General features: G+C 57.3%; 1 protein-coding gene across 1 annotated transcript in view; it reads right to left on the reverse strand.

Annotated features, from left to right (window-relative positions):
• Positions 1–1571: 1571 nt before the first annotated feature.
• Positions 1572–14278, reverse strand: part of PTPRF (protein tyrosine phosphatase receptor type F) — an 85311-nt gene continuing 72604 nt past the window's right edge. The window contains 13 exon segments of the mRNA XM_047724208.1: positions 1572–2536; positions 2968–3103; positions 3204–3358; positions 3612–3737; positions 3947–4073; positions 4291–4469; positions 4562–4847; positions 4928–5082; positions 5365–5484; positions 6203–6378; positions 6533–6656; positions 9386–9483; positions 10240–10272. Of these exon segments, the coding sequence (XP_047580164.1) occupies positions 2468–2536; positions 2968–3103; positions 3204–3358; positions 3612–3737; positions 3947–4073; positions 4291–4469; positions 4562–4847; positions 4928–5082; positions 5365–5484; positions 6203–6378; positions 6533–6656; positions 9386–9483; positions 10240–10272 (1784 nt within the window). The 3' untranslated portion in view covers positions 1572–2467.

The following is a 14278-nucleotide window of genomic DNA, read 5'->3' on the forward strand; positions in this document are numbered from 1 at the left end:
TGTCCGTCTGCTCACAATTCCAAGCCTTTGCACAAGCTGTTCTCTCTGTTGGAAATGCTTTCCCCACTTTTTAAAAGCGATCCCTGTTCACCCCCATGAAACGCTCAGCATCCTGCTGATATCCCCTTCTAGGGGAAGAGCCTGCATCAGCCCCACTGTGGGATCCGGTGCTGCCTCAGTGTACCCACCGCTCCTGGAGGGGGGCGGGACACATCAGGGCACTAACAGCCTGGTCACTGCTGACTTATTGCTCTCCCCCACTTGTCCTGTGCCCCGGGGAAGTTCACGGCTCAACAGGCTGGCAGGACCGGTCGGATCACTGGTGGAGAGGCTGCCAGGCTCCACGAGCCCACGCTGCTGCGTGTCTGGAGTCCAGGAGCCACATCGCAGGGATTACAGGAGTCCTCAACTCACTGATTTCCACCCCTACCAGCCTCCACCAGCGTGTGCCATCTCTGTCCTCACAGCGCGGGGGATGTGAAGAGGGAAGGGGAGGGGAGGGTGTTGTGAGGAGAGGCAAAGCATCCGCTCTTTGCCTGGGGAGCCGGGGTCCCTGGTGGGTTGCTCTGGACACGCGCTGGCAGCTGGTTTTCAGGGTTCGTGGTGATGCTCCTTTCTGAAAGTCAGCAGCCACGCTGGGAGCCCCACATACCACACTCAGGCCATCCTCATTGTCTCCCTCGGAGGAGGAAATCTCCAGAATCTACCCCTACATACTGAACTGACAGAGCCCCCTCTCTGGTTCCAGAAAGAGCTGAGACAGAGGCCCAGTTTGTAAGAAATCTGATTATTCAAATTTATTACCATCAAGAATTATGCAACGATGCTGTAGTTCTCTTAACAAATAGAAAACAGACTGTGTACAACAGTGGACTCTACAGCACTAGCATCCACAAGGTAAAAATGAATGTTTCATCCAACATTACCAACCCTGGATTGTTGATCTTGACTGAGCCTAGCTAGATCTGGGGACGCCTGCTCCGCGTCCCTCGGCTAAAACAGCTATGCACCCTTCCCCGCCCCCACTTACCTACCTAGATAGTGCTGCCCAGAGGCCCTCTCCCTGCCCCTCAGCGAGCCGAGAGAGTAAGGATTGATTATAGTACCATTAAGAGAAGTCCAGTAGTCTTGCCACATTGGTTTGTGAGGGCATCCTGAAGGAGTGGAAAAGAGCGATTCTCAGGGGCTTTGAAGACAGCTGCAAACCAGGGAGGGAAATCACCCAGCCCCGGCTCTGAGGACAGACGTGTGCTCCCAGGCCCACTGACCTGAACCTGAAGGGCCAGCTGTGCCCTTGCTTGGCCCTGAGGTGTTCGGGGTGTGATACACACCCTGACCTGTGTCAGTCACCAAGGCCACACGGCCGGATCCACAGCTTACCAACACCACGCCAAACCGCAATGCCGGGGACAAAAGTGAGGCTCTGTGGGCCCAGAGGTCAGCCTGGCAGCTTCCCCGGGAAGCCCAGGCACAAGGGGCCACCTCCCCTCTTGGGGGCTGGAAGCAGAGGCCAGGGGGATGACTCTGTTTTTTCTTGGTGGTTTTTGTTTTTTTTTGGATTTTGTTTTTTGTTTTTGTCTTTGCGTTTTTTTTAACCTTTGCAAACACGATGGTGATGAGGAACGCCTTGCCAGGCTCCCCGGGACACGTCTGTGGTTCTGGGCTGTGAATGTTCACACACACACACGGGAATAGACAACTGGAGATGAGTGTTTCCTATCTCCTCCCCGCCCACCACTGTCTGTGGGACCTCAAATAAGGCTCTGAAGGAAAAACAAAACTAAACTAAAAAAAAAACCCAAAACAAAACAAAAAACAAACAAAAAAAGAGTCGTTTCCCCGCATTTGGCTGAAACAGGATCTCATCTGCAGGGCTGGAAGAGCAGCTAGATCAGGGGTGCCTCCCGGGCCCACGGCTGGGCCTCCACTCAGCCTGGTGGCCCCAGCTCCGCAGAGAGGAAGGCAGGTTCTGTCCTTCAGCAGCAAAAGTCATACAAAAAAAGGATCCAAAGTGAACTCAAAAAAGAAAACAACTGAACCCAACCCCCACAGAGGCCCATTCTGCAGTTAAGGATTTGCAAAAGGAAAATCAGAGGAAGAGGCTAGAATCCCTCAGTCTACCCCACTTAATGTATAAAAAAGGAGACTTTGTCCCCATCCCCACCCCATGAGAAGAAGCATGAGAAACGCGGCAGCGAAACAGAGAGCTCGAAGCAGGCTCTGGGCGGGCCTGGTGGACAGAGACGGGCCACGGCACTGGCCTGCCAGCCCACCCACTCGCCCAGGGGTGTTCTGGGCTCTCCATTTGGTGTGGTGATGTTTCCTGAAACACTGTGAGCCCAGTGGGCTGTGCTCTGCCAGCAACAGCATCCGTGCAGGAGGGCTAGACGACGGTCGGTATGGCTCAGAGGAGCTGGGTCCCCTCCGGAGCCCCAGGCAGGGGCAGCGGAGGAGAGGGGAGCGGTAGTTACGTTGCATAGTGGTCAAAGCTGCCAAGGTACTCCAGGGCTGCACGATAGCACAGCTGGTACTGGTCCTGCCGGGACAGGGGGCTGGTCAGCCGCAGGCAGGGGGAGTGGGTTCTCCCACCGCACTGGCCAAGGGCACTCCCCCTGCAGCTGGTGGGCCCCGAGCAGGTGTGAGCCCCAGATGTCTGCTGTGGGGGTGTCCAGGAGCCTGGAGGGGCCTCTGAAGGCTCAGCTCTCCCCCTTTCCTGCTGCCCTGCACCTATCTGCCTCTCTCCCACCACTCCCATCATGTCTCTCTGCTCCTAGACCCAGCGCCCCATGAGGGCTGCTATCTAGGCCTAGCCGGGCACCAGGCACACTGCTGGCGCTCAGCGTAGAGCTGCAGGAGGGGGAGCCCTTTCTACTCCCCCTGCCCTAGTGCCTCAGGCAGGGCAGGGAACAATAAGCCGCGCGTGCAGGTGAGGGCTGCCCTGTTGCCCCAGCCGGCGGGCCCGTGTACCTCCGTCTGCACCATGGCTGGGCGCTGCGTGCGCAGGGTCTTCACGGTCTGGAACATGTCGACCACGCCCTCGTAGCGCATCCGCTCCAGGACGATACTCAGGGTGATGAACACGCCAGTGCGGCCCACGCCGGCACTGCTCCGGGACAGCACTGGGATCAGGGGTCCTGCCCACCAGGCCCACAGCCCCCTCCCGCCCCCAGCCCTGCCCCAGCCCTCCATGGGGTCAGCCCTACCTGCAGTGCACCGTGATGGGCCCGTCCTGCCCGAACTGCTCCTTGGTCTTGTGCACCTGCCCGATGAAGTCGATGAAGCCCTCACCCGTCTTGGGCACGCCCTGCTCAGGCCAGTCTGTGAACTGGAACTGCCGGATTGTCCTCGACTGCCCGTCCTGGGAGAGGCAGGTGGGGAACAGGGTCAGCACCCATGCCTCACCCCACAGTCCTGCCGGGCTGGACGGGCAATACAGTGCCCCCGTCCACACCCATGAGATGCTGACCCCTGAGGCCCCCGGGAGAGGTGCTCACGCCCCCACACCAGCACCCTCACATCAGACTCCTTCAGTCCGAGCCAGGGCCCCATCCCACGCGTACTCAGGCGACTAGAGACACGCTTTCACGCGGGCACATGCGCTCGGCACTTACCCGGGCGTCCGTGACCTTGAACTCACGCAGGATGTACTGGGGCATGTTGTACTCGGCCATCGGGTCAACGACAAAGTACTGGTAGCGAGCAGAGCGCTCTGCTGGCCAGTACTGGTGGCATTTCTCCTGTGGACAAAGGCCCCGCCCCATGAGCAGGTAGGGAGGGATGGGGGAGGAGAGCTCCAGGATTCAGAGGAGTGCTGGGACACTTCAGGTGCTGAGGAGGGGGTCTGAGGCTCTGCTGAGGGGAGTCTGGGTATGAAAGAAGAGAGCAGTACAGAGGCGCTGGGTGCGCTCCCAGGTATGGGAGGGGCCCTGGGGGGGGGTGGGCTCACCCTGCCCATCTCCCGGAGCCTGGTCAGCATGACGATGATGGTAGAGTTGTGCTCCCATAACATGCGCCAGAAGTCCTCGGTGCTCTCTGCCAGAGGCCCCTGTGTGGCTATGTAGGCCTTCTGTTGTCTGGGGTGGACAGAAGACTGGATATGCTGGAGGTGCCACTGGCCCGAGTCTCCCCAAGACCGCCTAGTTCCTTGGAGTCCCGCTCAGATCGCCTACCCCTCCTCCGGGAAAGCCCACTCTGATCTTCTGGGCTGGCCCTACTCTGCCGGGCCCCCGGCTAGCCAGCCGCAGGCCTAGGCCCCCGTAGAGTGTGCTGGGATGTCACAGGCATGCTGACCTATAGCCGTCCAAGAAGCTGGCATTGATGTAGTCCGAGCCCTCCACGCCACGGATGGGCTGCAGACACACGCGGGTCAACTCATAGGGCATGATGTTCACCAGGCGGTTCTTGAACTTGTTGCAGGGCAGGTTGGCGCTAATGAAGCGGGATGTGTGGGCCTTAGAGCTGGCCAGCAACTAGACAGAGGGATGGGCTGGTCAGACCTGGCTTCTCGGCGGTGGGGGGTGGGGTATCATCCCCGTGACCCAGTCCAAGCCCCTGAGCCCACCTTGAACTCGAGTTCCATGGCAGTCACACTCTCTCCAGGAGGCACCTGGCCCAGCTTCTGGATATGGGCATAGAGGCTGCGGGCAGGCACCTCTGTGTGTCCACACGTGGCGGCCTCCAGCAGGGCCTCGTGGATGAACACGTACTGGTCCTCTGTCTGCACCATGTAGTTCCGCTGCGAGCGCATGCACGTCACGTGCCCATAGACGTCGACCGTCTTCTCGTGCTTCATCCGCTCCAGCATGGCCTCGATGACGATGAAACAGCCCGTGCGGCCCACGCCCGCGCTGTATGACATGGGCATGGCTTGGCGCAGAGCTCCAGCCCACCCCCAACTCCCCTTGCTGGTGCTGCACCCCCTGCTCACCTGCAGTGCACCACCATAGGCCCTGCATCCGGCGGGTTGCAGGCCTTGACCCGCCGCAGGAAGGCCAGGATGGGTGTGGGGTACTCGGGAACCCCATGGTCTGGCCAAGCCATAAACTGGAACTGACGCAGCTCTCGCTTCTCGCTGGAGCCACTCTGGGGAGAAGCGTGGGGAGACATGATGCAACAGGGAAGCGTGTCTGCTAGAGGCTCTGGGAGGGGACACCTGACCCAACTCAGAAGCCATGGGAGGTGGCCTGAAGGAGCTGGAGGCACCGTTTCCAGTCATCCCAGCCATGGCACTGGTTGCCAGAAGGTGCTCACACGCCTCTGAGCCCCAAGTTCTGGCACCAATCGCTCATCCATCCCCAGCGCACTGTGCTCAGATCGCTTCCCGGCTAGGGCCCGGGTGGGGGACAAGCTACGGGGAGGCGGTACCTTGTGGAGTGCAAAGGTGCGCACAGTGTACGTGGCTAGCTCCACCGTGTCCAGCAGGGTCACCTGAATGAGGCCATATGTCTCAGTGCCCCGGGCCGGCCAATACTGATCACACTTCACCTACAGGGCGACAAGGGAGGCAGGTGTAAGGGTGCTTAGAAGTACTCAAACGCTCAGATAGGCGGGGGTACTGGGGCAGAAGAAGGCTGAAGGTCTAGCTTACCTGGCTGCAAGGCTCCCAGCCCTGAACCCTCAGATCGGTGATGCCACCCCCTCACCAAACCACACAGGTTCTCATGCTACGTTTCCATCCCTGCCCTAGCTGCAAGAACGAGGGCCATAATTGAAAATTATTTATTCATGACCAGATCGCACCAGGCACATTTTCTGCCAAATTTACCCATAACGTTTATGCGCCATTTTCAAGCTCTGTAAATTTTACGTTCCAGTCGATGCTTTGCGATGCAAAAGCAGATAACGGCAGCTCGTTCCACTAATTAACTTCGGAGATGTGCTAATGCCCCAGGAACACTCCAGCATCTGGGGAACATGTGAACATCCCGGGAACATGCTAGCAACTGGGAAACATATTAACATTCCCGGAAAATGACAGCATCTGGTACAACATATTAATATCGGAAGAATGTGCTGGCATCTAGGGAATGGGCCACATCCCAGGAATACCCAGCAGCCGGGGGAGCGTGAGAACATCCCAAGAAGACAAGAGCATCCCTTGGGGGAACTTGTGACAGACACAGGAAAGGGGGCCTGGAAGTCACCTGGTGACTGAGTCTCTCTCACCCCACCTCCCGGCTGGAAGGCCCTCGCACTATCCTACCCGGGACTTCTCCTCCAGCCCGTGTCATCAGACCACAGTGGCTGTGCGCTGTTCCCACACCATCCGCCAGAAATCGCCCATGGTCTCGGGCAGAGGGCCCTGCGTGGCAATGTAGGCATTCTGCTTGCGGTAGCCATCGATGTAGTTGGCATTGATATAGTCACTCCCTGGAACACCTGTGAACAGGAAGGAACACAGGAGAGCATTATCCCCAAGCCCTGCCCAGCCCAACCACACCTTGGAGCACCCCTGGGGTTCCTGGGATGAAATGTCACCCCTGCCAGCAAGGAGGAGAGCAAGGGATGGGAGGGTGCATGGCCCTTGGCTCACCGTCGATGGAGGTAAGAATGACTCGGGAGTGGTCATAGGCAATGACATTTGCGTAGCGGTTCTTGGGCTTGTTCACTTCCAGGTTGGAATTCTCCCATGTGAACTGCTGTCCAGGGTCAATGGACTATAGGAAATGGAGGAGGCAGATAGAGCAGGGTAAGAGCTGGGGTCTCCCTCCTGCCCCCAAGACCCAGCCTGCCAGGCGGTGTCCACATGCTGCCTTTATGCCTGAGTCACCACCAGCTCCAACCCCCAGCTGTGGAGCTGAGGCTGCCTTATCAGCGCCTGCTGGGGAGGTGATGTACCAGTCCCTCCAGCCCTGCCCCCAACTAATGACATGAGGACAGACCAAGATGGAGCCATGGCAGCCAGCCGTGCCGCACCTGAAACCACTGAGGGCTCTGGGCACCTGCTGCATCACCCTGTCCAGCTTTCCTCCTACCTCCCTGGTCATCTTCCTCTCTGTCTCCTCTCCTTCCCCCTGCCCCTCCCACAGGCAGAGCACAGCACTCCTCTGGGGTTCTTTCCTGGGCCTTCTTTGCACTCTACAACCTTTCTGGGGCCTCAATTCCTTATAGAATCTTGCACTCACTTGCTGGAGCTGCTCACAACTCCAGCTGCAGCCCGGCCTCCCTGAGCTCCGAAGCTGAATGGCCAGCCACCTCCTGGGCAACCCCATATGGGGGGCCCCATGAGCCCTGCAATCTCAATCCTTGCCAAGCAGAGATCATCCGATTCCCCTCCGGTTGGGCTTTGCCACGGGAAGACTGTCTTGGTCAAAGGCACCTTCACCCATTTATCTCCAAACCCCAGCCAGAACCCTCAAGTCATCCTCAAAAACCCCTCTATGTTCCTGTCCCCTCGGTCACCATGTCCTGGTGCTTCCCCACTCCCTTGGCCAGGCTGCCCCATCTGGACTGGCCATCTCCCTGTCTCTCTGCTTTCGCCCCACTCTGACGCCCTCTGTCCTGTAGCCAGAGCAATCCTCAGATAAGAGAGATCTGATTGTCATTCTCCTGCTTCAATGCCTTCCAGGGGTCCTCAGGGCCCCAGGTCATAATAGCGGAGTCTCCATGCAGACCCACTGTGTGCGTGGCACCGTTCTAAGCACTTCCGCACCATATTCCCTCACCCTCATCCTCCGAAGAAGCAGGCTGTGTACCACCTCCTTTTACAGAAGGACAGAACCCAATGCTCTCCGTACTTTGACACCAGCCTGTTACTCTCCACAGGATGGCAGGCTCTGCATCTGTGAGACCCTCCAGCACACCCTACCCCTCAGCCTGCTGTGGTGCTGCGGCCTGCTCTCTCTGCACGTTCTGTCATATCTAATACAAGGGTATACTGTCGGATTCAGTGTTGGTTATCTGTCTGAGCCGGCCTCCCCACCAGCAGAATGACCTGACGTTGCCAGGTCCCCAGCATTCAGCACGGTGTGTGCTCCATAGTGGACGACCGACTGACGTTAAAGGTGACAGAGCTGTGGGATCCTGGTGAGAGAAAGCCCACAGCAGGCCCTGGCAGGCAGAGAAGGCTTCTTGGAAGAGGAGGGAAAGCTCACGCTGGAGGAGAGGAGTGGGCAGAACGTGAGAGGGGGAGCACCATGAGCCTGGACAGAGGTGCAGGGTTCCGTGGGAAGATGCAGGACGTGGGACTGGGTGGGTGTGGGCAGAGACCACGGAAGGCCCTCCGGGCCTGTGAGAGAACTGAAAGCAGCGAGTGTAATTCACAAACTTTGTTAACCTTCACAGCAGGGTCTTACGGCAAAGCAGGCCCCCGTGAGGTTCTACAGGTAGAGGCGGCATGCCTTCCTCATGACAGACACATTCATCAATTTGCCTGCCAAGCTCAATTTCCTCTGCAGAAACCTGGCCCATAGCCCTCAGAACCTACCTGGCCCACAGCCCTTGGAAGGGGAATCCTGGGACCCCAGGGTACCAAGTACCGCCAGCAGTGGACATCCGACTAGAGGGAGCAGACTCACAGGTTGGGCTGTGCGAGCCCATCAATCACCTATCTATCCATTATTGATTGACGGTGAGTGCTGGGCCAGGCCTGGATGGGAGCAGGGGGCTGCAGGAGAGGAGCTGGGGCAGAACACCACCTCTGGGAGTGCTCCTTACAGAAGCCGGGGTTCTCCTTTATCACCTCCTTCTCCAGCAGAGCCCTCCCCAGCTGGGTGGCCTGGAAGCCCTCAGACCCCCGGAGCTGGAACGCGGGAGCCCCCAGTAGGGAGCAGGTAGGAGTCAAGACCAGAGTGCAGACAGCACATGGAGGGCTGAGAGCAGGAAGGCTTGTGCAGCCTGAGCAGCGGGCCTTGAGTCCCCCGACTCCCCACTCTATGGCCCGTGTGGCTCTGAGAACGCACGTGAGGCTATATGAGTACAGGCCACACGCTGTCAGGCAGGCCTGGGTCTGACTCCTGGTTCCACTACGCACTGGCTGTTTGACCTTGGGCAAGTCACTTCCCCTCTCTGAGCCTCTGTTTCCTCATCTGTAAGATGGGATAATAACCACTTCGTACTGCAAGGAGGACACAATGAAGGGATGCGTGCAAATGGCCTAGTCTGGTCTTGCCTGCGGTAAGTTCTTGATAAAGAAGCCGTTCCTACTGATCCATGTGTGTGTAGGGGTGACCTTTCGTCTGCCTCTGTTAGCATGTGGGGAGGCATCCGAGTGTCCAGACTTGGGGTGCTTGAAAGGGCCTCTGCCAGGCCTAGTACCTGAGAAGCTGAGTTCCCCAGCTGCCACAGCCTGGAGCCCCTCACCCCCAGCTGGGGCCTGAGGCAGGGCAAGGGCGGGCATGGGGCTAGGCCTGGGCCCTGCCCAAGGCAGGGGGTGAAGACATCTTACCTCATACTCCTGGGAAAACTTGAGGCCATCATTGGCTTTGAGGCGCTCGATGTTGTCAGCCAGGTCGGTGATGGGGATGGGTGGGTGGTCTCGCATACCTGGGGGAGGGGGAGCACATCAAGGCGGAGTCAGCTTGAGGCTGGCACCGGGTGGTAGAGACAGCCCCGATGCATGTGATGTGCACATGTGAACATGTGTGACCATGGAGCAGTCGGCACTGGTGGCATGGGGACAGCAGCACATGCGGCGACAGGGATGGTTGGGCACACAGCGGCTGGAGGGCAGGAGAGGACAGAGGGGAGTGTGTGTGCTGGGGGCACGTGTGAGCATGGAGTCAGGGGGCACCAGGGCCCCGCCTGGCAGGTTTGCAAAAGGGACACCAGGCTTCCTTCCTCCCGGCTGGGGCTGGAAGCCCAGGTCGGGGGCAGCTACACACCCGCCCCACGGGCACAGCCTGTGGACAGCCCTCCTGCCCCTCGCTGGCGCCAGTCACTGTGGAAGACTCGGTCATATGGTCTCTACACTGAGCGTGTGGATGGAGTAGGCGTGACAGAGCGACACGGAAGAATCCAGAGAGAGAAGTAAGGAGGGAGACGGGGAGATAGGAGACAGGGGAGGCACCTGGCAGGGTGTCAGATGGGGAATGGAGGGGACAGAGGCAGAGAGACAGGGCCAGGGGACAGTAGGAGGGAAGACAGGACTGGAGGAAGGTGGGGGGAGGGGAGGGTGGAGCTGGGGAGGAGAAAGGAGGGAAGGGAAAGAAGAGTCAAGAAAGGAAGGAGTTGATGGGGTGAGAAAAAGTTGGAGGAAATGGACACAGAAGCCAGGGTAGCCCCCGAACTCAAAAAACTAACTTGAGATATTCGGGCAACTGGGGACACCGGAACCTGCAGAGAAAGAAAACACAAAAAATAGCGGGGCAGGAGGAGAGAGGCTGTCCACTGCCTCCAGCTGCAGGGACACATAGAGGGACCAAGGGGGCGCGGTGAGCCCCACCAACAGGCCCCCCCGCCCCTGAGGAACACAGCCCCATCTCCCACCCAGAGCACAGCGCTCCCAACCCCCTGGGCAGCCTTGGGGGCCTCTTTCTAAGATGAAATTCTAGATCTGAACCAACCCTCATCCCTCTGGTATCAAAATTTGACCTTGGCTATACTCAGATGATCAGGCGAAAGGGGAGTGCGCCTTCACATAGAGAAAGGAGGCAAGTAAGGCCAGAAATGACAGGGTCAATCTGTACAAAGGTACGCAGATGACACCTGTATTTTCTGTGGGTTTGAAAATTTTTCGGAATAAAGATTAAATGATAGGACAAAAAAACCCCAAACAAACCACTTTATTGAACTAAAAAAATAGAAAGAAAAGTTGCTATGCCTCTGATCCCTCCCCATGTCCCTTCTGGTCCCTGGTTCCTTCAACAGGCTGGGGACCGCCATGTCCACAGGGTTGTCTCTCCCCATTGGCAGCCCCAGTTCTTGGGCTCTGCACCTCTGGCCCCATGGCTGGCCCCAGCCCACAACCCCTTTTGGACACCCCCATCCATCTGCACTCCACCTTTACCACATCTGTGCACCCCTCTTCATCGCTCCTTTGCTCTCAAACCCCTGAGATTTCCCTCTAGCCCCTGTAGCCAACCCTGGGCCCTTGGCGGCTCGGCAACCCTCCCAGACATGCCTGCTTAGTACCCACAGCCAGGCCACACCTTCCCTGGCGCCTTAACCGCTTTCTTTTCCTTTTGGAGAAAATCGGGGCCACCAGCCCAGAGCTCCAGCAGCATGTTCCCTTACACCGGCTTCCCCCAACTCCCATTCTCTTCGGGCCTAGAGCTCAGGGAGGCATCCCCACACTGCTCCCCTGGGCTCTGTCACACTCCCACATGCAGGCCGGGGCCTAGAGCAGGCTTCCGGGTTCTTGTCCCACAGTGAGCATCGCAGCCCCTGCCATCTCAAATGCTCACATGAACGACAACCATCTGTAAACAATTTCCATACTGGTAAAAAGAAAAGTCCTTTCTCAAGCCCACACCCCTGACTTCTCTTGCTATGGTCCTGTCCCTCCTATCTGTCACACCGTGGCCTCCGAAAGGGGTCTCTCCACCTGCTCACTCCCCACTCACCGCCCCTCAACCCACTGAGATGCTTCTGCCCCTAGGACTCGGCCACCACACTCTCTCTATGGTCACCACTGCCAAAGCCAACGGTCCTCCTGGTGCATAGCCATCCCCGGCCTTGGCTTCGGGGACACCCCACTCTTCCCATACTCTTCCTCCCTGGCTGCTCCTTCTTAGCCTCCCTGGCTATTCTTCACTGCACCTCCTTCTTGGTTGCCCCCCTTCTGTTCTCTGGCTTGGACGATCACACGCTGCTCGCCACCTCCCACGCCCGTAGTTTCAGGCGAGAGGCAGTGCAGAGGTACAGACCTGCAGACTGGGTGCCACTTGGAAGCCCCCTGCCCGTTGCTTAGCCCTAAGCCTAAGCCCTGCTGGCTCCTCACGCTGCCTGAGACCGCTCTCCGCCCTCATGGCCACCCTGCTCGGCCAAGGCCTCGGCACCTTGCACTCACTCCGTGGCTCTCTAGTCTCCCAATTTCTCTCCTCCAATCTGACTTCCACACGGCAGCCAGAGCTAGATCCCCAAAACACAGTTCTGACCCTGTCGGTCCCCTGCTGAAAACGTTTTAGAAGATTTTATTTATTTGAGAGACTGGGAGCAGGAGCAGAGGGAGCAGCAGAGGGAGAAGGGGAGCAACAGACACCCCTCTCCCCTGCACTGAGGAGGAAGCCCCACATTGGGCTGGACCTTGGGACTCTGGGATCACGACCTGAGCCAAAGGCAGATGCTCAACTCACTGAGCCACCCAGGCGCCCTGCCCTGCTGAAAACTTTTAATGGTTCTTTGGTACCCTCATGATGAAGTCCAAACCCCTTAGCCTGGCGCTCAGGTTCCCCTGTGGTGGACCTTTGTCTACCCTCTTGTCTGCGGGCTCTCAGTACCCCAACTCCAATGCTGCAGGATAGCCAGCGTCTGTGGGCGCCCTCCTCAGTGCTATTTCCACTGAAGGGAGCCCTCTCCCATCATCCCCTGTTCGCTTGACTCATGCCCACAGGGCTTGGCATCCCCTCTCATAGGAGGGCTTCTCTGCCCTCGAGGCCCCCAGCAGTCTAGAGAGTGGATGCCTCACAGATATGGTCATGCTGGGTTGCAGCAGCCTGCTAGGTCACCCAGCTCACGTGCTCTCAGGATGCATACCTTTGGAACCCAGTCACTATGCTGTGGGGGAGCCTAGGCCACGTGACAAGGCCTCATGTGGCTGTCACAAGCTGACACCAACAGGTGGCTCATAGCTGACTCTAGCGTCAACACCAGGTGTACAATGAATGAGTCATCAGAATTCAGAGGACAGAAAACTTTTCCATAAAGACCAAATAGTAAATATTCTTGGGTTTGTGGACATATGGTAGATGCTACTTAACTTTGCCTCTGTAGCATAAAAGTAGCCATAGATTATGTATCAATGAATGGACATACCTGCGTTCCAACAAAACTTTATTTGCAAACACAGGTGGTGGGCCATGTTTGGCCATGAGCCAAAGTTTGCTGAGTGCTGCTTTAAATGACTCTAGCTCTCAGGGGCACCTAGGTGGCTGAGTCAGTTAAGCATCTGCCTTTAGCTCAGATCATGATCTCAGGCTCCTGGGATCGAGCCCTGTGTCAGGCTCCTGGCTCATGGGGAGCCTGCTTCTCCCTTTCCTTCTGCCTCTCCCCGCTCATGTTCTATTTCTCTGTCTCAAATGAATAAATAAGATCTTAAAAAATAAATGATTCTAGGGACGCCTGGGTGGCTCAGTTGTTGGAACGACTGCCTTCGGCTCAGGTCATGATCCCGGAATCCCGGGATCGAGTCCCACATCAGGCTCTCAGCTCCATGGGGAGTCTGCTTCTCCCTTTGACCTTCTCCTAGCTCATGCTCTCTCTCACTGTCTCTCTCTCAAATAAATAAATAAAATCTTTAAAAAAAAAAAAAAAAGGGACGCCTGGGTGGCTCAGTTGGTTGAGCGGCTGCCTTCGGCTCAGGTCATGATCCCAGCGTCCTGGGATCGAGTCCCACATCGGGCTCCTTGCTCGGCAGGGAGCCTGCTTCTCCCTCTGCCTCTGCCTGCCACTCTGTATGCCTGTGCTCGCTCTCTCTTCCTCTCTCTCTCTGATAAATAAATAAATCTTTAAAAAAAAAAAAAAAAAAAAAGATTCTAGATCTTGGGCTTCCAGGTGAAGGCCCAGACATTTGGGAATAGAGACAAGCTATTCCTACTATATTCCTGTCTGAATTTCTAATCCACAAAAACTGTAAGGGGTAACACGTGTTATATGTGTTACATATACATATGTATACATGTCACGTATACATATGCCCTGTATGTATGTTAGTTCACTCTCTCAACTCAACTGTCTGGGTGTCCATTTCACAGGTATCCCCTTAGAGTCCACAGTGTGGCACAGTACAAGGGATGGCGATGAACAAGACACAGTTCTTGGCTCCACAGAACTTGGATTGTCATTGAGGCCATTCTAGCCCAGGGTGAGAGGTGTCATTTTGGAAGGAGCAGATAGCTTCTGGAAGGCAGGGGAGACCCCCGGGCCTATGTGGGCACTGAGGTGGGCTGGAAGACTTCATCTTGGGAGGGGTCTGAGCTGTGTCTCCTGGGGCACGGGGATGGAGTGACGCTTTGGGAAGAAGGGCCAGCCAGAGAGCCATGGGAGAGTGGCTGGAGAAGGAAGGGCAGGTATAACGTCCCATGTGGGGTCCCTGTGCTCACACAGTGAAGTCTGGGCACCCTCACCTACTACAAGTGTCTGATGGGGTGTTTCCCACCAATAGAACCCCCCTTTTGTGCGG

Source organism: Lutra lutra, chromosome 4 (genome assembly GCF_902655055.1).
Source record: "Lutra lutra chromosome 4, mLutLut1.2, whole genome shotgun sequence".
NCBI classification, from domain to species: domain Eukaryota; kingdom Metazoa; phylum Chordata; class Mammalia; order Carnivora; family Mustelidae; genus Lutra; species Lutra lutra.